Source organism: Leptonotus elevatus, chromosome 1, assembly GCF_054856555.1.
Source record: "Leptonotus elevatus isolate MCC_2025b chromosome 1, RoL_Lele_1.0, whole genome shotgun sequence".
Taxonomy (NCBI): Eukaryota; Metazoa; Chordata; class Actinopteri; order Syngnathiformes; family Syngnathidae; genus Leptonotus; species Leptonotus elevatus.
This window is the reverse complement of record NC_141239.1, coordinates 27,223,478-27,249,471: the sequence shown is the minus strand read 5'-3', so window position 1 is coordinate 27,249,471 and position 25,994 is coordinate 27,223,478. Positions and strand designations below refer to the sequence as shown.

The window sequence follows — 25,994 nt, the reverse complement described above, 5'->3', positions numbered from 1 at the left end:
AGTGTTCAGCCAGTAGGGCGCGGCTTCTTATTTCTATTTTGACGCTGACGTATTCGTTGACGTAAGTCTGTTACGTCGGCACGCACGTTCCCGTCAGGATTTACGTTGCTTCCGGGAGACGCGTTGGCAATTTCCTAAACACAAGCAAGCAAGCAAGCAAGCAAAAGCAAATCAAGCAGCGGCGCTCGGAAGCTTGCCAGGCCGGAGAGACCAGCTTGTGTCTGTGAGCGGCGTTTGGATGTTACGAGCCGCTGAAACTAGACAACAATTTGATCGCCGTTTGTCATGAACAGGTACCATTTCCATTCCTTTTATTCACGTTTTGAACATTTCCTACCGTGTGCGGTTCGACCGCGAGGATTCCGTCTTTCTCGAGTTTCTGTTTTGCTAGCTTATGTTGAAAATGTCCTGGTTTATGTTTTTATCATCTCGTTTAAACGCCTCTTCATCTATTTAGTTTCGAAACGCTGACACGGACGTTTGAAATGGCTTACCTCATTAACGCCCCTGACTGAGGCGTTTGCGGCTAAATTTAGACGTCGTGTGACGGGTACGTGGATCATCACTTTGGAAAACTGACGACTCTAGTTGGACAACCAGTTGTCGTGGTGGATTTTAACCGTGATTCCACACAATTACAGTCAGTGACAGGTCATTTTCCCCTCGGATGACGTGCGCCTATGTGGATCAGGAGGTTTTTTTCAAACGCCACTCGCTATATAAATCACAATCTGAAATAAGGTTAAAGGTGGATTTGTAGGATGTTCCCTGCCTTTTTCTTCAAGAGGCTGTATAAAAATGGGGTGCCAGGTGGTTCAAACATTAGATACGTGTGACAAAACAAGGAGTTGTTTCCCCCTCTCAACACCAATCACTTTCTAAATTCATCATGACTGAGTACAATTTTTTTTTCTTTGGCATTAGTCGTATCAAATTGTTTTGTCAGATGTTTGAAAATCCCAAACATTCGCCATAACACTCAGGTGGCTCAGCAGATTATTTTTTTGAACACCACTCTCTGTCCAATTATAATGTTAAAGGTGAATTTGTATAAAGGGTTTCTGTGTCTAAAAGCTACAAGCCTTACTAAGAATCATTTAACATGCTGGCTCGTGGTCTTTTATTCGAGGAGCGGTGCCCATCTTTACATCTTTCATCTGGATTGCCATGGAAACAGCAGCCATGACCCCCCCCCCCCCCAACACACACACGTGAAGCTAGCTGACACTAAAAGCAGACAAGCAGCGATCAATGTATTGCTTTTTTTTTTATTATCCTATTTTGTTCTCCAGCTTCCCTTACGTTTTCCAGGGTAAAGCACTATGACGCAAACGTGAGTCAACAGTGATGACAACATCTCAAAGGAATGTTTAAATGGGAGAACCAAGACATGAGTCCAGACTGGGAGGAGGTGCAATGTTTTTTTTACCTAAATATAAAGTCGTCTGAGGGCCATGCTAAATTTATGTTAAAATAAAACACGGTTAATTAAACGTGTTCATCACAGCAACAATTGATTGAATAACTTAAACAATTTGATTATAAAGAAAACCTCCAAGCAAAATCTCTGTCACATAGCTTTGCAGAGATGTTTCCAGATGGACTCCTGTTAGTACAGCAGCACGCACCACTTTGTGTAGAAATAGGTGACACTTTCTGTAAAAGACACCATTTCCAAAGTTTTGGATCATTTTAAAATCCATCCATCCATCCATTTTCTGTACCGCTTGTCCTCACAAGGGTCGCGGGGTTGCTGGAGCCTATCCCAGCTGGCTTCGGGCAGTAGGCGGGGTACACCCTGAACTGGTTGCCGGCCAATCGCAGGGCACACAGAGACGAACAATCATACTCACAATCACACCTATGGACAATTTGGAGAGTCCAATTCACCTGCCATGCATGTTTTTGGAATGTGGGAGGAAACCGGAGTATCCGGAGAAAACCCACGCAAGCACGGGGAGAACATGCAAACTCCACCCAGGAAGGCCGAAGCCCGTCATTTTAAAATGAACATGGAAAATGATGTGAAATGTGTACCATACACCAACACAACAGGTTAGACAGTTAACCAGTCAGCGGCGCTACAGTCTCATTTGCATACGCCTACGTCACTCACCTGGCTGGGCCCTGCCTTTAAGAGCCATACACACTCAGTCACAGATGCTACAGTATAACATGAGGATGGTGACACAAAGTGGACTTTGTCCAGCACTGCACATGCACGTTACTGTGTTTCCAAATGAAAAATCTATTTTTATCTGGTCACTCAACAAGATAATCGGTAGAATACTCAATTGTAAAAATATGACAGTTTCATCTGTAGTAAGTGTAACTTTTAATAGACCCAAAGTGAGGACATTTGTAATTAGTGTAAGGTCCTTAGATAACAAATGACGGATAGTCCACTATTTCAATAAATGGGTCATTTTCTCAACTGCTCACTAAAGTTTGTAAGTCAAAACTGCAGACTGAGATTAGAAGTTTAATGGGATCGGGGTTAAATCCATCTTTGTGTGCATGGAAGTGCCTGGAATGAAATAGTTGTGGAGATGGAGGCCGACTTTCACAGTCCGCTGAGCATTTTAGTTTTCATCCGAGGCTGTAGACTCATTCGCCGACAGGTCACAACGGGTGATGTAACCCATGACGACATTGACGTTGACGTCTCCATTTATCTCTCCCGCACCCGTAGGAAATCCTGACATGGACACAGAAATGATTCCCAAGTTTGCCACAAAGGACGAAGAAGTCGATTACTGGAAGTCGCAAGCCCTCAAATATAAGAAAAGGTAAGATCCGCACTATGTATGTACATACGCCGTGGACAAGTGTTTGCTTACTAAGCTCTTTGTGTCAAAGTGACTTATGTAACAGTGTTGTAGTTTATTTAGTGCCTGGACTTTGAAGTGATCAGCACCCACAGTGGGGAAAAACACATGCTTGCTATCCCTTGACAACTGAGTTTGTTTTGGAGGGAAAAAGTTCCAAATAAGCCCGCAGCAAAGTTGCTGATGATGTGGTTTTCCCCCAAATGTTTTTGGGAAATATCTGCAGCTGGGCTTGGGCTTTAAATTTCATCCTTTTAAGGCCAATGACGAGGCAGGCCTTGTGAAATCTGTGTGTGGTGTGGTGGTTTGCTCCGGAGGAAATGACTAAGACACTTTGAGACGTCATCGTCGAACCTTTACTGACCCCACTGACTTTTTTTTTTTTTTGTGCTCTTCGAAATGTAAATGTACACGTCTTTTGTATCTGAAGTATTTTAAACATTCAACACATTTCATCATCCACTTTTTCTTTCCAAAAGCTCGCTCTCCTGTATGGTTGTGAATCTGTGATTGTGTCACGTGGCCAAAGCACTCTTTGCGTTGCAAAGTGGGGAAGGAATGTTAAACATTAGCGTCAAAGGGCCGGGGGGGGGGGGGGGGGGGGGTGCTGAGCGGGCAGCCTCGGCGACGCTGGTATGCGTGGAACCGCTCGCCCCTGCCACTCATTCCCTGCGCCAATGGGATCAGCTGACCACACAACAACATCCGCTGTTTGTGTGTGTGTATTTTCACGCCACACTCTGGCTTAATGTTAGACAATGAATCCATTTGATTGTGTCTAGCGCCTTTAATTTTCACGAATAAAAGGACAACATATGAAAAAACATGTTCACATTATTTTCTGTATGACAAGAAAGATGCTTGATGGCAGGTAATTAACCCATTAAGGCCAAAAGCACCCGGCAAAACATGCATCTAAAACTATAGGTGACTTTGAAATCACCCCCGAATTCTTAAAAAAATACAAATAAATCACCCCTGAAAACTTGAAGTTTTCCTGGAAATTCAACAATATTGTCAATGCCTACTAAATACTTGATATCTCAGCTCCTGAAGCAGATGGAAATATAATTCCAAAAACATTTCAGAGCTTTCACCTGTGGTGTTTACACAAACCTAAGTTTACTATTCTAAACAAACCTTCAATATTTTTTTTAGGCATCTGTGGGTATATTTACCTTCTACACAGGAGCACAATTGTAATAGTAAGTAAATAATTGAGTAGTAATTATTCGTCATCCATTCCATTACAAAGCTGTTGACATTTTTAACATCCTCATTGCCTACAAACATATTTCTTAACAATGTGTCACTGTCGACGAGTAACACTAATTAAAATTTCTCCCGCGCCTTTGTCAATTATTTCATAACTGATTGAATGCTTGAATCAAATTACAGGACATGCTACGAGGCCCACGTCACCCTCTCGTGTATATTCTGATGCATTTCATCAGCTAAGAGACCAAGAATTGGTCAAAACAAACAAAATGACGTATCTGCTCTCCTGCCTTTAAAGGTAGAAACGCGGTAATGCACTTAATGGGTTAAGGAGGCAGGAAAAACACTATATTATCCGTAAAAAGAAAAAAAGAAAACACATTTCTGCAGAATTTAATGCAAAAGAGAGAAAAAATTTACTTTGAAAAAAAGGCATTGTCATTTGTGTTTTGGATTAAATTGGAAATCAGATTATTGTGGGAAATACAGTCAGAGTTTTTATTTAAATTCCCTATTGGTCAGCCGGACTCTGCTGAAATGTGTGAACAAGTATTATGTCTCTTTGCCGTACCCCTCATCGTGTTTCTAATTTGCCCAACAGTCCCCGGCCTCTGAACTCAGCACATACACATACACACACGGCGGCAACAGGCCCTGTGTCTCGGCTCGCTCTGCACAAGTGTCAGCTGTCTCTCCACAACGATATTTTTACAACGATTAGCAAATCTTGAGTGTCCCATGTATTCTTGTTTAGCAGAAGCAAATCCGCCAAAATCCCACCGCTGGTGTGGATTGTTTTTGCGCTGAATGCCGATGAAACTGCGGGAACACACTGCGCCCGAGGCCTCTCGCGGAACAAAAGGCACTTTTCCAGATCCGTCGTCACGCGGACGTTCAGCCGCGAGCGAATCGACAATGACCGTTTGTGTGACCCCGTGCTTATGCGTGCGTGTTTGTTTGTGCCGTCCAGCTGCCACGACGCCCAGGAGGAGCTGCAGGAGTTCCAGGAGGGCAGCCAAGAGCTGGAGGCCGAGCTGGAGGCGCAGCTCAGCCAGGCGGAACACCGCCTGCGAGACCTGCAGAGCGAGAACGAGCGGCTGAAGAACGAAGTGGACAACCTCAAGGTAAGTGCTGACTTGCCTTCTGACTTCTTTGGGGATTTGGCCAGCTCGGCCGGGGGATTACCGCACCGGAAAAGTCACCTGTGCTTGCATAATGGCTCATTTTCAATTGGAGTACGCCTCTTGTTGGTTGCATATTGAGCTTTGATTCATGATCGAGTTTGATCAAGTCATTCCTGTACCTGCTGCTGTCTGTCCAGGAGAAGCTAGAGAATCAGTACGCTCAGAGCTACGAGCAGATCTCTGTGCTGGAGGACGACCTGGGCCGCACGCGGGGCGTCAAGGAGCAGCTCCACAAATCCGTGCGCAAGCTCGAGCAGGCCAACGACGACCTGGAGAGAGCCAAGAGGTGCGACTGACATCATCGCAAACAAGCCGTCACACTCGCACTCACTTACAAAGAGATTGAACTCAACATACAAAGCCCAAAGTGGGGCTTTGGCGCCATCTTGTGGCCGCTGCAAGGCAATGAAAAACATTTTTAGGGGCACTTGTTTTATTTAGATTTTATTTAAAAAAAATTAAATGGTCTCAAATTACAAATATAAAAAAAAAGTGAATACATAAAAAAAAACAGGAATACATGCAACGAAGGTTTTTTTCTTTCATAATTATGCAGGGCAACCATCGTGTCCCTGGAGGACTTTGAAGGCCGCCTAAACCAAGCCATCGAGAGGAACGCCTTCCTGGAGAGTGAGCTGGACGAAAAGGAATCCCTCTTGGTGTCCGTGCAGCGGCTCAAAGACGAAGCGCGAGGTACGGCCGCAAATCAAAACGCAAAGTTTTAGCAGGTGTTGACTTGATTTCCGCTGTCCTCCTCCGCAGACCTACGACAGGAACTGGCGGTGCGGGAGAGGACGACGGACAGGATGTCGGCCCCCAGCTCGCCGACCTTGGACATGGACAAGGCCGACTCGGCCGTGCAGGCCTCGCTCTCGCTGCCTGCCACACCGGTGGGACAGAGCACGGAGCATTCCTTCGTTGGCCCAAAAGGTCAGTACTGCATCACAAAAGATACTGGAGTGGAGAACCGAACCTCGACCTTTTATGCATACCGGTGTGATTCAATGGCCACATTATGCTGGTCAACAGCAAATTTTAAGCAGAGATGGCTTGATGTGCCGCTAAACATATTTTTCATACTAGCTTCAAAAATGTCTTCAATTTTGTCCGAGCTCATCAGTTTTGAAGAGATTTTCATCTTTTCTTTTTAAGTGTGACTTAAAAAAGCTTTCGCAAATATGTCTTTTACCATGCGTTGTAATTGATAGTGTGACATTTCCAAAGAAAAAAAAAACCACTTGTTTCTAAACCTAAACCATAATTCAGAAATATGACTAAATACTGTATATACTATATTACATATTGTGATGATGATGATAACCTGATGTGCTCGAGATGAAATGAGGGCAGATTCAGAATTGGAACTCGTTCAGCACGTTTGAAAACGCAAAACTTTAACAAGGTTTATTCAGTAGCGCTTCTATTTTCATAACATTTTTGAATGTAAATAGTTTTTTACTAATTGTTCCCCCACTATAACGTGGTTCACGTTTTGCTGCCTCGCTGTATCGTGGATTTTTTTGGTGCAATTTTGCATGCATTTTCTTTTTCTTTTTCCCAGAGGTGGGCATCGTCATTGACTGGAATTGATGGAAGTGCCCACCTTTTTGGCGAGTGCTTCAGCACTTTCAGCAAAGGCTTGATAATGCTAAGCCTCACAAAAATAAACGGATTGAGAAGGACCGTGTGTACCTTTCAATTAGCCAAAGGGTGGGCACTTCCATCAATTATAAATTCGTCAATGATGATGGCCACCTCTGTTTTTTACAGTATTGTACTTTTTTTTTTTTTTTAAATCAATGAAGGTTTGAACATTGAGAATGTTTAAATGTGAGAAAATGTAAATGCCTCTATGAGAAAAGTGTATAAACTGTGTGGTGGAGATTTTAGAACCTTAAAATATTTATAATAAATGTGAAACATAAAGCTAACTACTTCGCGTATTTCATTTATTGCGGGTATTTTTTGGAACCTAACCCCAGCAAAAAAACGAGGGAACACTGTAAACAATTAACATTGAATTTAGCTGGAGTACTGTATCCAATTTAAGTGTATTTATTTATTATTTTTTTTACTTACTGTTAGAGATTACATTTTTAATCTTACTATAATATAGATAAAATGTTGGACTATTTCGACATTCAATTCCCAATATTGTGAGAATACAGTCAATATTAGTCATATTTTAGAGTTTAAAGTTTGCATATTCAAAGATTAGTGGGAGCAATTTGAATGTCAATATGTATCGAGAATGATGTTGTATATTTTTGAGTGAAAAGCAATATTTTTTAAGTTTAAAGTTGCTACAAAATATCTTTACAATAGCTTTTTTTTATTCAACCGTTTATGACTGAAACATCTTCTAATCAGTAGATTAACAACTTAGCTGTTCACAATGGGTACCCCTGCAAGCCTCTGGCCAATAGTTTTCAGACTGGATTCGGGTCCGAATTTCCTGCCCTCTCTGTGTGGATGTGACATCATGTGTGCATCGTGTACGTGAAGAAGGGTGTATGCAGTTAAATGTTTTGGCCACAGGTGGCAGTAGCAATTCAAAACTAAATTTTCTGCAAACCGTAGCTACATTTTAAGTTGTAACATTCCAACAATGAAGTGATACATTTAAAAAAATATATAGTATAAATGTATTTTCAAGTACTACGGCTTTAAAAAAAAATCATATTTTCAGGAGTCAATTTACCAAGAGAATGAAGTATGTATTTGGTAATATGAGAATACGGTTAAAAGTTGTTTTAAGAATGATCATAGTTTCAAATGTCATGTACTATTCCAATTCCAAAGTTGTATGTTTTGTAGATTGAACTATTTGTAATATTTCGTGAATAATGGTGAAATGACCTCTTGAATCTGATAGTTTGTTTCGTTACCGTGTGGTCCTGTCCAAAGTAAACGTGTGCTGTGCTGGTGCGCTTGCTTGTACATTATGAATGCGTTGTTGGTGTTCGCCAGCATTGACCAACGGCTGTGGCAGCTCGTCCCTCACGCCGTCCGCCAGAATCTCTGCTCTCAACATCGTCGGCGATCTGCTCAGGAAAGTCGGGGTAGGTCGTCCTTCGCCACTTGTCCAATGTGAGAGCCGAACGGACGCGTTGCTCTTGAATCATTCCAATAAGCGTGTGTGTGCTTGCCAGGCTCTGGAGTCCAAACTGGCTGCTTGCAGGAGCTTCACCAAAGACCAGTCGGCCAGAAAGAGCCTCCCCGTGGACAACGGCGCCCTCGTCAACGGCAACGCCACCAAGTTCTCGCACGCCCTGCACACCACCTACTTTGACAAAAGGCGAGTGCCCGCCTCCTTGCCATCCTGCCCCCACACACACACACAAGACTCGTTTGTAAATTATTCCGCCGTGTTTTCTGACCGCAGCGCTGTAAACGGACTGGATCCCGGCACTCTGACCTCCAGAACCGTGTCCCCGCCCGGTCTACTGCCCCTGAGTGTGTGACCACGGTGACAATCGGAGGACGCAAGACGGTTGTGCGTGAGTGTGTTTGCACAAGAGACTTCACTACAGGACGTGTCTTGAACTTTTTTTTTCCTCTTTGGAGTTTCCGTCACATGCGCGCTACACTGCGCTTCATCCGAATGCCAATGTGTGACCCGCCCACCCCCCAACCCCCTTTTTTTTTCTTTTCTTTTTTTACGGCGGCACACGTCTCCCCTAACGACAAAACGTCCCGTTGGACCTTGCTACGTCTCCCGTGATTTGCACAGTTGGACGACATCTTCCCCCGTTCGGAATGTATTCTATTTAATGAAAAGGGATGTGTTCATATTAACTTATCTCACCGCAAGCTTTACGACAATGCAGTATTCTGGCCTGTGGAGGTGGGGGGTGGCGGGGGTCTCACCCCATGCCCACGTCCACGTCCACTTATGACTGAAGTGAATGTTGATCGTTCCGAGCCTCGTAGCCAAAGTGCGGTCAAGCCGCACGTGTGTGTGTAATGCGTCTTTTTCTAAATGTGTTTTTGTGTGTGTGTGTGTGCTTATAATAAAAGTTACCTCAGTTTATTGGCAATGATTGGTGCAGCTGGCCCTTTAAATCCAACACAGGCAAATTGGCAACCAAACAGAATGGTTACTGTAAAAGTACCATAAAGTTTAAAAAATGAAATAGAATTACCATAAAAGTTTACTTTCAAATTTCAAATTGTCCATAGATGTAAATGCGAGGGTTAATGGCTGTTTGTCTCCAAATATGTGCCCTGTGATTGGCTGATGACCGACTAGTCTTAGGCTCCAGCTCGCTGAGGTCAAGCGTTGTTGAAAACGGACGGATGTGTGAAACAAGCAGGTTGTAGCATGTTCAACTCTGTAAAACCAGTCCAGTCTTGACCATCAATCGTTAATTCAAGCCACAAAATGGCCGCCTGTCATTGAAACGTGCTCCTCTAAATGTACATAGTTGACAAGGATGGTCGTTTCTCCACCTTTTGTACATGATATCCATGTTAAGGTCCTTTTTATTTATTGTTTGCCGGTTTGTATGGCATGTGTGTAAATGATGCAGAGTGGCGCGAGCCGCTGCAGGATGATCTTAACTTTGTTCTAATAAATAAAGATTGACATAAACGATGGCGCGTGTCCTTTTGTGCGCTTGTTACGCGACGGCATCTTCTGGACTTCTCCAAAGTCAAAGGCTCCAAGCTACAGGCCCAGATGCTTCTCCATGTCCACTTTTAATATGTTCTTCTTGATCTAGAAGGAAAGAGCAGTGAAATCCATTAGAATCATTCAGTGCCTTGGTCAAGTTATGTCTTTTGGCATATTTTTATCATTGGGAGGGTTTAATATGGGTCTGATGTGCTGGTCCTTTAAATTGCAAGCACTTTGAGGAGTGGAAATGAGCCAAACCGCCAGCAGAGGGCAGCGGTGCACTATTTTAGATTGGCAGCACCTTCTGTTTGCCAACATTTTACAGTTGGGGGGGGGTGCTTATCATATCCACAGACTTTTAATCTGACATACTTTTAAAATCAAGTCATTCCCAAATGTTGTTTTTGTTTCATAGAATGAAGCCACTGTTTGTACAGATTTTGGGCAAAGCAGCTGAACGTTACCCCAGTTTCACTGCTGATTACTTGAGAATGGAAATTATTATTTTTTGTCTGGTAAAAAAATAAGAAAAAAGAGTCTATTCTCTCATTTGATAGATTCAATGTAGAAATAAATCAATGTTGTGTTGTCAGTACGCTAAAATTGCTAGCACGTGGGTTATGATCAGTGCACAATAGCTGGCATTGAATGTGTTATCTCCACATTTTTCTGACTTATAGTTGTAGTTAGTTGCTCAGCTACGTTCAATTACAATTTCAGTTTCTTTGTTACTTTCAGTTGCAGTAACTTAGCAACACTTGTAGTTCCTTAGTTGGAGTCAGTTTTTTCTGTTACGGTTTCTTACTTGCACACTGGGACAGTGGCTTTGCTCAGAAATAACCAATCACAAGGACACTCATGGAATTTAAGATGTCACTTATTAAGCCCAAATGATGTCTCGGTAGCCTAGTACAAGGGTGGCCAAGTTCGGTACTCGAGAGCCCCTATCCAGCCTGTTTTGAATGTTTCTCTCCACTAACACACCTGATTCATGATCAAGATTGTCATCAGGCTTCTTCGATTCAGCTGCGCTGAAAGAGGGAGACATGGAAAACAGGCTGGATAGTGGCTCTCGAGGACTGAACTTGGCCAGCCCTGGTCTAGTAGTTCTAGTGGGTTCCTTTTGGCTTACGGGTAGTAATTTACAGTTACTTAATTACAGAGCTATTTTTTTAATATATTTTTTTAAACTCATTCACTCCCAGCCATTTTCACTGAAGCAACCCCCTTCACTCCCGGCTGTTTTACTGGGTCTTGACTGATTTTGCAAGGCCCACAGAATATTGTGTTCTATTGCTATAAAAACCAAAAGAAAGTTTAGAGTCTCTTCTTTCATCAGGAAAAAAAAGTATATTTCTATGTATCTGTTTTGCAGCAAATAGCATTAGAATATAGCTACGTTTAATCATTATTACCAAATCTATTCAGAAGTGTGAGTAATGAGCTTTTTTTCAACATGTCCCTGATTGATCTCCCTTGCTCTGCCACCAGCTGGCAGTTTGTGTAATAACTACCATTTCTTCAACCGTTCTTTGCAGTTGAGAGGCTGCATCAAAGCCTTCCGTAAAAAACATATAAATACATTTTGGGAACAAATTAGTTAAGCTACAGTTAGTTACTTAGTTACAGTGCTATGACGCTAATATGTAGCTACAGTTGCTTTCTAGCAGAAGCCTGAATATTTTGTGCTAACTGATGATTCCTTCCACCTTACGTAAGGTTAATTTCCATCTGAAAACCCTTTAGGAGATTTTGTGTTGTGGTCTGATTGTCCATTTAAAAACCGAAATGCACAGATGTTTGCCCAGCCATCATTTTGAATCTCCTCGTCTCACGTACCTTTCTGGAGGCGGTCATGGGGTAGCTGTCTACAAACACCACGTAGTGAGGGATTTTGAAGTGTGAAACCTAAAAGATAAGAACCATCAGCCTGCGTAAAGTCTAAAAAGTCGACGCTGTTCAACGTCTGTGACGTCACCTGGCCTTTGCAGAAGGTTTTAATCTCGTCCGCCGTGCACGTTTGTCCTTCCTTGAGCCTGATGCAAGCGCACACCTGCTCCCCCAAACGCTCATCTTTCACTCCCACCACCTTGGAGACAACATCAACATTTGCATCTTAAACCAATGCAACAAATTCAAATCTTTCAGGATTCTCGAGAAATGCTCGGCGGGCCAGATGATGAAAAATCTGTGTTCGTACCTGCACCTCGTGCACTTTGTCATGGGTGTAAAGAAACGTCTCGATCTCAGCGGGGTAGATATTCTCCCCCCCTCGGATGATCATGTCCTTGATGCGGCCCCTGATGGAGCAGTAACCCAGCGCGTTCAGGCTGGCCACGTCGCTGCCAACACAAGCAACATGTTCACGACGATGAGTACGAAATTTGTCATTTGTGCCCTGGTGGTACACATACGCCCTCTGGTGGTATGCAAAATAATCACTACCTCTGTTCAGTTCAATATATATTTGAATTTATTAAGTGTGCTTAACGTTTTGTTTTTAAACAGTATTTTAGTCTATGTATAGTTGATTATATTTTAGTGTTATGCACGCAGCCTTCAGCTACCTGTACATTACCTGTTTTTACTAGGGGTGTCAAAATTAGTGTGTTCATTTAAAGTTCCTTTAATGCCACTCATTTTTTTAAATGTGCGATTAATGACTGCCCTCTACTTTGACAGCCTGTACTGGGACATCCACGTCAAAATTTTGCAGTAATAAATTGAATAATAATGCATACATTTGTGGAGACTGGTGTCAAGTTGTATTTTATAATTTTAAAAATGTGCAGAATTTCACAAGAAAAATGCATTGAGCTGTCACCAGCGTCTTACAAATGTAATTATGCCATCTAGTGGCAGAAAAATTACCTCAATACAAATCAAAATCACACTCGTTTTTTACAGTACAGTGCATCTTTTTATTTTTAACTCAATGTTATGAATTATGAAATTACTGTATCAATGACTAAAAGATGTGGCCACATTTCTAATAGTCTCACATTTTTTCTACTTTAATTTTAACGAGAGTATGAAAACTTGGGGGGGAAAATAAATTATTGTACATTTTATTGGTCATTTTTAACAGATAAAAAAATTGTGATTAATCATGAGTTTACTATTGAAGTCATGCGATTAATTACAATTAACTCATTCACTCCGGGCCATTTTCACTGAAACAATCTTCTTTCATCAGGAAAAAAAAGTATATTTCTATCTGTTTCTGTTTTGCAGCAATTAGCATTAGAATATAGCTAAATTTTATCATTATTCCCAAATGTATTTAGAATTCTGAGTAATTGAGGCTTTTTTCATCATGGTCCTGGTTCATTTCCTATGCTCTGCTGCCACCTGCTGGCCGTTCGTGTAATAACTACCATTTCTTCAACCGTTCTTTGCAGTTGAGAGGCTGCATCAAAGCCTTCTGTATGCTTACAAAATATATTTAAAAAACGTATAAATATGTCTTTGGGACTAAACACATTTTAAAAATAGAACGTATTTCTACGTTTTTGGGAGCAAATGAGTTACAAAAAGGAATCGCCTGACGCTCCTCGTTTTGATCATATGTACAGTTATCTAAACATTTTAGTCTAAAAAAAAAATTCCCTATAGTGTCAAAGTGAATAATATTTTTTGATGAACACTATTATTTTTTTACACTACATTTTACTGGCCATGATGATGGTACTCGGTAGGTTGCATATTTTTCACATGGGGCTCAGTGGAAGTGTGCCGTCACAGCACGTGTGCGGTATCGACGGTCTCACCCAGTCCTGTACCAGCGGTCCAGGTTGAGCACCTCATGGGTCTTGTCGGGTTCGTCCCAGTAGCCGTGCATGACGCAGCTACCCCGGATCAGCAGCTCCCCCTTGGCCCCCAGCGGGACCGTCTCGTCCGTGTCCGCGTCCACCACCTTCGCCTGCCGTGACACGCGCACATAATTTTGTAGCCAAATTATAGTTTTTAAAACTTCACATAATCAGACATTTTTCCACATTTCAAGTGTTTGTAGAGGTTTGTACCTCCACGTGGTGCAAGACGCAGCCGACCGTGTGGAGCTTGAGGTCGTCATTGTCGAGCGGGAAACCCAAGAAGGTGACGGGGCTGTTCTCCGTGGTGCCGTAGCCGATCTGTTCAATACACCACGATCAGCGAGTGACATCATTAGAGCATGCAGGTGTAATTAATGATGTGGCTCACCATGATTTCTTTCATGTTCAGCTTTGCCCTCACGTTGGCCACCATCTCCGGGGCGCACGGGGACGCCGCCATGATGCCTAAAACACAACAGCGTATCAACAAATTCGATTCATGCGAATATTAATGAATTGGAAAAAGCAGCGAGCGGTCTTGGGTCGTCTTACCGCCTTCCATTGAGGACAAATCGTACTTTTCTAGATCTGGCTGGCCCAGCAGGTCCGTGAACATGGTAGGCGTGCCGTAGATGAAATTGCACCTTCAATGAAAGAAGTCACAAGTTTATTTTATTTTTTTAATCTAAGACGTGAATACATGTGATGTACAACTTTGACTGTCAAAAGAGCCATTTTAGGCCAAATAATTGAGCAAAAATCTGTCTGGAGCCACAAAACATTTGAACATTGTGATGTACAAAACAGTGTGTTAGTGTTAGTCTATTGTAGGGGTGGCAGTTTCAGACAGTTTTCCATGTCTCCCTCCTTCAGCGCAGCTGAATCTAATGATCAGCTCATCAGCGAGCTTTGCAGAAGCCTGATAACGATCCTGATCATGAATCAGGTGTGTTAGTGGAGAGAAACATGGAAAACAGGCTGGATAGGGGCTCTCGGGGACTGAACTTGGCCACCCCTGGTCTAATGAAATGACGACCCAACAGCTAATTAGAGCTGCACCATAACAGAAAAAGATGCAGCATCCAAAACTATGATATATTATAATGATCAATTTTTTTTCTACATTTTGTCTTCCATTTTTGGATTTTTTTGTTGTTGTAATTTTTTATACTTAATTTTTCAGTTTTCTGCCATTTTGTCAACTTTTTTGACATTTTTGGCAATTTTATGGAGTATGGACATTTGGACATATGGTAATATTCTGCCTCTATTTTTATTTATTTATACATTTTCTGCCCTTTTTTGCTATGCAATTTTGTGGCATTTTATGGTAATTTTCTGATATTTTTTCTTTTGTTTTTGGACATTTTATGGTTACTTTTTGAACGTTTTCTTTTATGCTTTCTTTATTCAATTCTCTGACATTTTTGGCAATTTCAGGGACATTTTATGGTAATTTTCTGCTTTTCCTCTTTCTTTTTGGAGATTTTTCGGCATTAAAAAAAAACTTTTCATCTGCTTTTTGTCTCTCTTAGAAATTTGGACTGTGACATTGTTTAATTCATTTAAATAATATTTTATCTAGAAAAATATATATGCAAAAATAATCCAAATCAATTTCCACAGGGAGCCACATGAGAGGGACTAAAGAGCCACATGTGGCTCCAGAGCCGCAGGTTGCAGACCCCTGCTCTAGTACAACCTTAGTTGTACCTCAAATTATCAGGTGCGTCAGGGGCGTGTAATAGAAAATTCTCCTCAATCAAAGTCTAGTGTGGTCTTTCAAATTTCCAATAATAAAAATATTGCTTTCATTATAGTGCAGTACAGATTTCTGCGCAATAATAAACATTATTGGATCACTGAGTAAGTAAATAGGAAGCATCTGATACTTTTCCTTGCGAATGGCCTCCAGGTTGGCTTGGCTGTCGTAGGCGGTGGAGGGAAAGACCAGCGTGATGCCGTGCAGGGCCATGCAGATGCCTCCCACCACCGAACCGAAACAGTGGTACATGGGCACCGGCATACACACCCGCACCTGAGGCTGATGGAGAAAAGTCCAACAGGTTGGTGCAATGCTGCATCTTTATGAAGTGCTACCCTCATTTAGCAGTTTTTAGGTTACAAGCTGTTCCTTGGTAACAACATTTTTGCTTTTATGAACAAGTATCACTTACCCTCCAGTCGTAACCCGCTCTGAGTCCCACAAAGTAGCCGTTGTTGACTACGTTGTGGTGGGACAGCGTGACTCCCTTGGGGTTGCCAGTGGTGCCCTGAAAGAAAGGGAGGTGCGTGGTGATGTCACAAGAGGTCACGACCCCAAAAGCAGAGGGTGGCCGGTCTCACGGAGGTGAACTGAATGTTGATGGCGTCGTCGCACGACAGCTTGCCGTGAAGCTCGCTCAGCTGGCGCCGGTGACGACTCTCCGCCGCTTGGAAAACGTCGTCCACGTGCAGCATGTCCGCCTCACGCGTGTCCGTCACTATCACCACGCGCAGGTCTGGCAACCTTAAGGGACGCGCTTGTTAAGGACGCAGGATCAATTTGACCTTTAACATCACGATGGCTATTTAAAAAAAAAAAAATCTTTATTTTGCTATCTCTGTGGAACCTGGAGCTGTGGATGTCTCCCGGCGGCGAAGTGTTGATCTCCGGGCAGATCTGCCGCAACATCTCGCAGAACTTTTGTGTCTTAAAGCTGCTGGGACAAACAACCGCTTTACACTGCACCTGAAGGACAACAAGAAGCACGACGTCACTGAATGGATTCATACATGTGTTAAAAACATAGTAGGAAATATAACAACAACCTTTCTGAGTGTGAACTCCACTTCCTTGAGCTGATAGGCCGGGTTTAAGGACACCTGCCGGGTACAAAAAGTTACATTACACGTGTCAGACCACAACTTTAGAGACACCTGTACCTGTATTCAGGCTTGGGGAGTAACGGAATACATGTACCGACGTTACGTAATCAGATTACCCAAAAATTTAACTGTATTCCGTTACAGTTACAGGAAAAAACATGTAATCAGATTACAGGTACATTTATTAAAAATGGGGATTACTTCGAGGGATTACAATTTCTACGATGAGAGAAAGTGCGAGAGAGAGAGAGAGAGAGAGAGAGAGAGAGAGAGAGAGAGAGAGAGAGAGAGAGAGAGAGAGAGAGAGAGAGAGAGAGAGAGAGACAGAGAGAGAGAGAGAGAGAGAGAGACAGAGAGAGAGCACGCAGTTTGAAAAAACTTATTGGACGGGAGGAGGAAATGGTGACCGGTATTCACTAGAATTTACTCGTCTTACTGAAGGAGCGAAAGTTTGAGCTAAGAGTCCAGCGGCATGCTACGCGCTGTAGCTTCTTGCTAGCTAGCCCGCTAGCCTATTCCAAACAAATCTTCCTCCCACCAATTCACTATTTAAACATCATACACAACATATACACGGCTAAACTTGTGACTGGGATGTCACGTATGCCATGCATCTCTCTCTCTCTCTCTCTCTCTCTCTCTGTCTGTCTGTCTATCTATCTATCTATCTTTCTGTCTATCTTTCTGTCTGTCTGTCTGTCTAAACTGTGAGGTGTGGTTGCTTTCAGTGACAGTTCGAAAACAACATATGGCTTTCAATCAATCAATAATCAATCAATCAATCAATCAATCAACCCAGGTTAGGGCTATCTATAGCCTACTGGTACATGCTTTTTAATTACACAAGGATTTTTGCTATTTGTAGGCTGCCCGGGTCCCTATCACCCGCAATAGCAGGGGCACATTGTATAGAATATATATTGTGGTGATATTTATTTTGATTTTGTCTTCATGAGCATACTTGGTATTGGAGTAATTAAAAAGTAATCCAAAGTAATCAAGTTACATTACTTTAATATTATGTTACTTGGATTACGTTACTAACTACATTTTTTTAGCAGGTAACTTGTAACTGTAACGGAATACATTTTAAAAGTAACCTTCCCAACCCTGTCTGTATTATACTTACCAATATCAATTTATGATTGAACTCATGATACCAATTATGTAAACACGAGTAGCTAGCTCCACACTTATGAACCTTCTTGGCAGAAGTAAGGCATACAAAGATTTAAAAGTCCTGTCATGTAGAGTATGTACTGCATCGGTTTATGCTGACCTGAATGATTCCCGCCTTGGCTGAGGCATACTGGAAGAGGATCCATTCGTACGTGTTGGGTCCCCAAAGGCCCAGACGGTCGCCTCGTTGCAGTCCCAGAGCCAGGAGCCCTGCCGCCACCTGGTCCACCTGCACAACCAAAATCCCAAATGTTCATATGAGTACCACTAATTAATTAAATATGAATAAAATACATTTAATAAAACAAATTAAATATAAGTAAAGTACAACATGTAAAATATGTAATACATACAAAGAAATTCAAATGTGGCTGACACATGTAGCTCAGCACACTATTTGAATGCTTTGGAAGTGACCAGGTTTTTTTCTAATAGTCATTGGCCTATACTTAAATTAGACTTGACTTATCAATACATTATTCAATGTTTTCATGCACCCCTTGCAATGTGCTAATGTACCCCTAGTTGGAAGTAAAACAGCAGTGGGAAAAAAACAAAACAAAAAACCCACTATCACTGAATTCAACTTAACAACACTAACATTCCACCAGATGACGCCAAAGTAATACTTAAACTGCTTTTGCCCAAGCATAAATACAGTGGTACCTTGGAGTTTGAACATAATTCGTTCCCAGGGCATAGGCAAATTAGGCGGTTGCCTAGAGCGCCATCTAGTGGAGGAGGCGCCAAATTGTAGGGCAAAAAAAAAGGGGGGTGAAAGTTAAAAAATATTTCCCCCCCTCTGGTTTCTAAAATAAAATATGTAAATGACCCTGCTATTATTTTGTTTTAGCATTTTTGTATTGCAGAATTGCGTTTATTATAATATAGTTGATACTTTATTTTGAAGGATACACGAAAAGGTCTTATAAACCGGTAGGAACTGACGTAAGTAACCAACATACTTAGTAGCGCCGTCTTCCAAGTGCAGAGAAGACGTGTGCGCGCCACAGGAAATCAGAGAAAATTGAAGTTTACAACTAATTCAGTAAACTAATTCTTAAGCACCTGGCTAAGAAGAGAACACGGTTCGTATTGGAGCAATGTTTCAATGTGTAACTAATGTTGCTATATTTCATGTTCATTGTGTAATTTACTGCATAGTAAAACGTTGCCGTTTTCGTCCACTGAAGTGTGCTAACGCTCAAATGCTATTGCTCAAGATTCAGTTTTATTGACTAAGAATCTGTATTTCTGGACGGTTTATTTTTGTTGTAATGTATTTATAAAGGCAATAGGCAAGGTTAAAATGTTTATTTACAATATAAATTGTGCTCAAGAGATTTTCAAGGCTATAAAAGGTAATAATTTAAGGCAATTCATTTAGAGTATATGGTAGGGTGACCAAATACGTCCTCTTTTGAGAGGACAGACCATTTTCTTACGTCTTAATTTACACTTTCGCCTCGGGCACCAAATCACTTAGGGAGTAGGCCTTGTATCTGCTGAATTATTCAACCTCCGAAAAAAAAATTCCCCCATAGGAAATAATGTAAATGCAATTAATCCGTTCCCAAGCTCCAAAAACAGAAAATTTCTATTTTAATTTCTATTTCTGTTTTTTTACATTAACAGTACAGTACAGTATTCAAACACTAAAAAAATACCTAACCTTACCTGTTGTGGTGTGATGGCATCAGTGGATGATAAATGCTATGTTAATGCTAGCTTTAGTTCAGTACTGAGTTTGTGTATTTTACATTAGGCATATTGTTAGACTACTAAGCGGTCCTTGCGTGCGTTGTTTAACGTCAGGCACGTTGTTGAACAGCTAAGGAGGGTCCTCGTGCCAGAAGTAGTCACAGTAGTTACAACGGCGTGATAATCTCCTTCCTAATTCCACTGTTGGCATTGGCACTGTTGTCTTTCTTTGGGCCTATGGCGAAAAAAATTGTCGTGTAAAAATCAAAATGCACTCGCGAGTATGGAGCACCTCTGGGAGTATTTACGATTTGACAGCAGTGCATCGTCTCAACTACCGCAACGTGAGCATTCGGCATTACTTGGCTTTGCTCGGCTTCACTCGGCTACCCGTTTTCAAGGTACGTTCGGCTTAGCTTGTTTTGCTTGGGTGTTCGAACTCCGAAAATGAGTTCAAACTCCGAGGCATTTTTTACAGATTTTTTGGTTGAAGTCCGAATTGTACGAGTTCCGAGACGTTCAAACTCCGAGGTTCCACTGTACAGCAAATAGCCAAGATTATCAACAAAAATGAGGAACAGGTTCTCACAAAACATCTTTAGATATGCAAATTTGCCTCTGCCGATCTGCAAACATGCGTTTACTTAACTGTATACTTTTACTATTTATCACAACAACAAAAAAGACGTAGGCCTTGTATCTTAACATATGGCGTAAAACCTCCGTCGCCACAACATTCCATTGACATTCCCTTGCAGACATACGTCCTGCTGAAAGTGCGCAAAGGTTTTCCTGACGCCGTCCTGCAGGAAGACGACGGCTTCGCGCTGGGGCCAGCGTTGGGCGGCGGCCTCCAGGCTTTGTCCTATCGTCGTGGACAGCAGCGAGACGGCGGATGTGCCATGCACGTAGCTGCTGCTCAGAGACGGTCGGCATGGAGGATGGTCCACGTGCAGCCACCTGCGCACGTCAAACAAATCTAGATTCAGCAGCGCATTTGCATTTGAAGGACTGGGTGCCTTCAATGGAGCATACATTATACAAATATTGAAACATCTACAGGCTACTCTGCAGAAACGCAGTATAATGGCATGCAACTGGGCCATAAACTGGAGCAGTCCAGAAGCAATACCTAATAACATGACAAAAATACAAAAACTGGACAAAACCCAACTGATTTATTGCCTGGAAGATTTAATATTAGCTCTTTTAAAATAGGCCAATATTTTTTCGAGATTTTTGTTTAATTATAATTTTGTTCCCGCATTAACACATTATAACCTAATTTACACATATTACAATATAAAATAAACTAGTGACCGTTCGCTTAAAGACATCTCATTACGTTATGCACTGTCAACAATGTGCCAGCTGGACAAAACACCACGCTAGGTGCCTCGGGTCACACGGGACACACTGCAGCTGGTCATTTAGAACCTGTTTCCTGCCCCCAATTGACCCCCTCAGTAAAGAAAGATCCTACCCGTCTCTTTCTCACGCCCCGTGGCGTCCCTCCTCAGGCGGACTCCCAGTGCACACATTCAGCCAAATTTTACTTATATTATTTATCACTCTTAACTCAGCTTAACTCTAATGTCCCAGCAGAGGCAGTCAGTAACGACATGCTATGCATGTTCATTAACCGGCCTACCCATAATGGGCCGCGCCGTCGAGAAGCACACTTCGCTTATTAGGGTTAGGGTTTCAAAAGTAGGGTTTTGAATGAGAGTTTGTGTTTCAAAGAAGGGGTTTAAAGGTCCCATAGTATGAAAATGCACTTCAGTGGAGTTTTCTATCAATAATATGCATCCCCAGCCTGTCTACAATCCAACCAGGTATGAAAAAAGCCCGGCCGCGACTTCTTTAGCTATTTCCTCCTTTCTAAAATGTGTGCTTCAAATGGGCAGATTAAATTTCCGTGACTTAGTGACGTCAAAAAGACACGGAAGTGCACTCGACCCAGCCCCCTCGGGTTAGTGGCAACAAAATTTGTCACGCCCACTGAAATATGAGAAGCTTGCTGATTCTTTCTTTTTATCCCTGTGCTCTCAAATGCTCCGTGGAGAGGAGAAACTATGATCAGGAAAAAGTGGTTGCTTCCTTTGTACCAAGTCTTTGAGAAGACACTAAGACAGTGGATTAATTTCTTTTTTGAAGGACGTGTACTGACATCATTTCTCATAGCCTGTTCAGAGCTGGATTTTCAACATGTTTAAACATAATGGATCGCTCCCAACAGTGTGACACGACTGCAAACGGGAAAGATGTAAGTTTTGTAGCCTTCCTTCCTATCCTTTCTAATAAGAGATGTGCACCTTCCACCATATTACTGGTGTATTTTTAGTGCCTAAAGTGGGAGCTACATTCGTCGTGTGGAGGTTGTTTGGTTACAAGAGGTCAGATATGATAAAGCAGACGGTGGTTGGATAATATGAAGCGGTTGCGTATTGTTTTGTCAAGATAAAATCCGAGGTGGTTAATTTGCCGTGACTGGCAACTCGCCACCTAGTTGACATGACTTTGTGATGCAAACCGGCCGCTAAGTGGTCTCGACGAGACGGCTTGCACGTTGCGACCGCGCAGTGGCCTAAATGTGCACATTTGTGTTATTCATAACCGCATGTAAATGACTACAAGCATTCACGGCAAATCTGAGACATTCACGGCTAAATAACGTTCGCGGCAGATTTGCCGGTTAAGGCAAAAATAACCATTGCCTAATCACAAACTAACGCTACAACATAGTCTCTGTAGTAACGTTATGCTACTTTTTCTTATGGTAAAACATTATGCCACTTTCCCACATATTAAAATAGTTCTCAAATGTGTAAAAGACATGTTTGTATTTTTTCTTTTCTTCTGCTCCATCGTTTCAATTCACAACATTAGCACATGGCTACCATGACCGAAATCACTGCCTCTTCGAGAGAGAAGGGTGCGGCCTAGGCGTGGCCTGGTGTAGCTATTTACATAAAAGTGCTCTAGTTCGTCCCTCCCGACCGCCAGGTGGCGGTGCTGAAACAGCACGAAAATCCCCCACGCGCATTCGTCACCTGAGAAAGAATTCATAAAAGGACATTTCCAGGGTTCCGGCTGACGTGATCCTCATTTATAATAGCGGATCGTAACCGGAACCCAGCCTCTTTGACCTTCTCGCGTGGTCACTCATGGCGTTTACCGCAGTTCTTCGTCCCTGTCGCTGGTGGCCTGTGATCTTGTGGATCGGGGCAGCGGGGTTCCCCGCCCCCTTGGCTGCGACGGCTCAGTGTATTTGGACTTTTGGAATATATGTACGGACGTTGGAGCTCCCCTTTTATCTTTCCATGATCTCCGCACCTCATTGCTGAGTGCGGCTTCAAGTTTGTGAGTATGTATGGTGTATGTCAGCAACTGTTGCCGTCTTTCCTACGGTTGCTTTGACTTGTTTTCAATACAACTAGCTAGTGGTGGTACGGTTATTTCATATCCTTTCCTAATTTGTATTACCTTGCAACTCGCGCGGCTCCGTCCGTGAGTCGCCAACCGCCTGTAGAGTACGAGAGGTCTCTACCGTTACCTCAGGGTGTTGCCCTTCCGCATGCTCACTATGTCGGTCGTGTTGAGGATGATCGCAAGTCAATTGATCTGAAGGACACTTACGTCCACGTCCCTATTGCTCCCCAGCACAGGAAGTTTCTCCGCTTTGCTTACAGGGGTCGCCACTGGCAATTCAGAGTACTCCCATTTGGGCTGTCACACGTGTAGTGAAGGCGGCCCTTGCACCCCTGCAATCGAGGGGCATGAAGGTGCTCCCTTACTTGGACGACTGGCTGATATGCGCACTGTCCAGGGATCAGGCAATCCGAGACACATCTACACTTTTACATCATGTGTCACGACTTGGTCTCAAGGTCAAACTGGAGAAGTCCTCTCTCGTTCCCTCTCAGCAGACTCTGTTCATCGGGATTTCGTTGGACACCACCTCCATGACTGCTCGGCCATCCCCACAGAGGGTAGACGATGTGCTACGCCTCATGTCCTTTTTCTGCGTATGCCAGGCAAGTTAACATCCCTGACGGCACTTGTGTCTCTGGGCCTGCTGTCGCTGCAACCATTGCAACGATGGCTGCTTCGCCTTCCGGCTCAACCCGCTGCTGGACCGTCGAAAGTGTCTCCAAGTGTGGTACCCGCTTGTCACCACTGATGCCAGCCTGAGCGGATGGGGTGCAGTCTGGCAACACAGGACTGCTCAAGGCAGGTGGTCCGCAGGGGACAGGTCGCGGCACATCAATGTGCTGGAGCTGCGGGTTGTGCATCTGACCCTCATTAATTTTCTGCCCTTCGTGGCAGGGCGCCATGTCCTGGTACACCTCCACTGTGTATCACATCAATCATCAGGGCGGGACGATATCACGGAGGCTTCTCAGATGGGCCACCCCCCGTCTTGCCAGCCTGCGGCCCATGTTTCTTCCAGGCATTGTCAACCAGTCAGTGGATTCCCACCATTGGATCGGGGGGGTGATTCGGCAGTCGTACCAGGTCTTTGGTCGTCCTCCTCCTTCTGGGGTGCGCAGTCACTGCACCAGGAGTGTGTCTACGTTGTGAGCAGTTCTGAAAGGTGTGTCCTTGGAGGACGTCTGTGCGGCTGCTTCCTGGTCGTCGCCTTGCACTTCCAGATTCTACAGTTTGGATGTCACCTCCCCTCATCCACTGGATGTGGTTCGCGGTCTTGCGGATGCCCCTCTTTGAAGTACAATTTCCCGGGTCTTCGTGACATCGTTGGTATTTGGCGTTCCGTGCTGTTTCAGCACCGCCACCTGGCGGTCGGGAGGGACGAAATAGAACGACAGTTACGTATGTAACTAAGGTTCTACGAGTCCCAAACGACCGTCAGCATTGTTTGTCACTCAGAGCCCTTGCGTTCATTTGTGCGAGAAGGTTCTGAGAGGGGTTCCGGTTACGATCCGCTTTTATACATGAGGATCACGTCAGTCGTAACCCGCCACCTGACGGTCGTTCGGGACTCATAGAACCGTAGTTACATAAGTAACTGTCATTTTAAAATTGTGTTAAGGTTTCAAAGTAGGGCTTTAACTGGAGTTTGTGTTTCAAAGTAGGGTTTTAAACTAGGGTTAGAGATTCAAAGTAGGGTTTCAAAATTGTAGTATGACGACATGTTGAATCGGCGTCGGGGCATTTGATCACTGTGATTGGTTGTTAGCTAGTGAAAAGAGGAAGTGACGAATGCGGAAAAACAGTACCGATGGAAAGCCTGGACCTGGGCCGAGGCCACGGGGTAGGCGTGTATCTAGGCCTTTATCTGTTGACCACAGTGTCATCTGTGAGAGAAAATGTTTGAATTTCAGTGTTGTCTTGCCCAGTGATAAGCAAGGAGGAAGACAGGAGGAGGACGAAAATGGCGCTGATTTGTTCTTCTCAAATTGGAAAAGTGCAGCTGCTTTCCACATCAGATAAGCATCTATGTGATCCACTGGTTTCATGGTGCTTCAGTGTTTTTGAAAGACACTGACAGTTATTTTATACCCCACACCACACGAGGCGTGTGTCAGAACTTAGGGAGGCCGTTCAGATGGATCTTCCGAGTAAGACCTTTTCCCAGAAACTAGGGTTAAGGTTTTGAAGTAGGGATTCAAAGTCGGGTCAGGGTTTCAAACTACAACAAACTGGGCTCCATTTTATTTATATTTTACTTGGAGCACGGTGGCCCAAACCTTAAATTTTAGCAGTGCACGCTTTAGTTGAAATTGACTTCCGTAGGAAATCTTCACATTTCCACTGATTTTCACTGCATTACTGATAAATGGGCTTGTCAGCAACAACAAAAAACATTCAATAACAATATATATATCTATATATGAATCCTGAAATTGACTGTTTGCATGTGTGAGTAGATGGAAAATGGACTTGTGCTGTCTCAAATGAATGTCCGGTATGGATGTATGATAACTGGCCCAGATCCCATAGGCTATGTGGCAAAGTCATGTGCTGTAGTGTTGATTCAGGCCCGAATGGATAAATGGCAAATAGAAAATTAAATTAAAATTCCTGGAAAGCAAACGTTTGTAAATAACAGAGCAGATTCACAACACTTATTGGGGGTTCTTGGGGTGGGGGTAACTTACCGACTCTGCTGGAGCCAGCTTGACCTCCACGTCGTGCTGCGTTCAAGTCCACGTGCAAATCTCACACTCAGAGCACACCGCGACAAACACATGAGTGACGACATTATTCCAGGTGAAGGGGAAAATGAATCAACTGGCAGTGAGCAAAACGTAAGGTCTGTCTGCACTCCAGGCAAAAACGGAGTGGACACTTTGTCAACTTTGTAGCAAGAGTTAATCACCACATGTGTAATCTTTAATCTTTAACCACTAACAGTGACAGAGTTGAGTGTTGACCTCCGGATCACTTGCTACAGATCCAAAGTGCAGCTGGGAGTTTGAAATGAAAACAGGTTGAAGCTCATAAAAAAAAGACACCACATATGAACCTCAACAGGAAGATGTAATACCACAACACTCATCAAGAGGCAACAATTAGATGGAAAGATAAACTGATAAAAAAAAAAAAAAAAATTATTGAT

General features: G+C 43.0%; 2 protein-coding genes across 3 annotated transcripts; one reads left to right on the top strand and one right to left on the bottom strand.

Annotated features, from left to right (window-relative positions):
- Window positions 1-79: 79 nt before the first annotated feature.
- LOC147181448 (nuclear distribution protein nudE-like 1-B) lies at window positions 80-9,827 on the top strand. The gene is made up of 9 exons (XM_086088095.1): window positions 80-293; window positions 2,693-2,789; window positions 5,017-5,170; window positions 5,368-5,516; window positions 5,787-5,923; window positions 5,993-6,160; window positions 8,201-8,292; window positions 8,383-8,528; window positions 8,616-9,827. The coding sequence occupies exons 2-9, from the start codon at window positions 2,704-2,706 to the stop codon at window positions 8,692-8,694; spliced, it is 1,011 nt and encodes a 336-aa protein (XP_085944221.1). The 5' UTR covers window positions 80-293; window positions 2,693-2,703; the 3' UTR covers window positions 8,695-9,827.
- LOC147181447 (medium-chain acyl-CoA ligase ACSF2, mitochondrial-like) lies at window positions 9,320-25,835 on the bottom strand. Of its 2 annotated transcripts, none has more exons than XM_086088082.1 (16): window positions 25,534-25,835; window positions 20,176-20,371; window positions 17,811-17,939; window positions 16,475-16,528; window positions 16,319-16,394; window positions 16,010-16,092; window positions 15,841-15,936; window positions 15,556-15,707; window positions 14,216-14,307; window positions 14,052-14,128; window positions 13,874-13,981; window positions 13,619-13,770; window positions 12,049-12,190; window positions 11,827-11,937; window positions 11,688-11,756; window positions 9,320-9,950 (listed from the first exon to the last, which is right to left on the bottom strand). In XM_086088082.1, exons 1-16 carry the CDS (start codon window positions 25,635-25,637, stop codon window positions 9,900-9,902), a joined length of 1,692 nt encoding a protein of 563 aa, XP_085944208.1. In that variant the 5' UTR covers window positions 25,638-25,835; the 3' UTR covers window positions 9,320-9,899. The 2 variants fall into 2 exon arrangements, with proteins under 2 accessions (XP_085944208.1, XP_085944200.1); XM_086088074.1 differs by having other exon boundaries at window positions 16,010-16,172; window positions 16,276-16,394; window positions 25,534-25,833.
- Between the last annotated feature and the right edge of the window lie 159 nt (window positions 25,836-25,994).

What these genes read in the sequence shown, in the direction of transcription:
- LOC147181447 (XM_086088074.1), bottom strand. Translation starts at nt 25,637, where the DNA reads ATGTCGTCACTCATGTGTTTGTCGCGGTGTGCTCTGAGTGTGAGATTT. An exon ending in GGAGACATCCACAGCTCCAG is followed by an intron (nt 16,173 to 16,275) that starts GTTCCACAGAGA and finishes GCGTCCCTTAAG; the next exon opens with GTTGCCAGACCTGCGCGTGG. An exon ending in GACCGCTGGTACAGGACTGG is followed by an intron (nt 12,191 to 13,618) that starts GTGAGACCGTCG and finishes TTGTGTTGGCAG; the next exon opens with CGACGTGGCCAGCCTGAACG.
- LOC147181448 (XM_086088095.1), top strand. Translation starts at nt 2,704, where the DNA reads ATGGACACAGAAATGATTCCCAAGTTTGCCACAAAGGACGAAGAAGTC. An exon ending in GACCTGGAGAGAGCCAAGAG is followed by an intron (nt 5,517 to 5,786) that starts GTGCGACTGACA and finishes ATAATTATGCAG; the next exon opens with GGCAACCATCGTGTCCCTGG. An exon ending in GCTCAAAGACGAAGCGCGAG is followed by an intron (nt 5,924 to 5,992) that starts GTACGGCCGCAA and finishes CCTCCTCCGCAG; the next exon opens with ACCTACGACAGGAACTGGCG.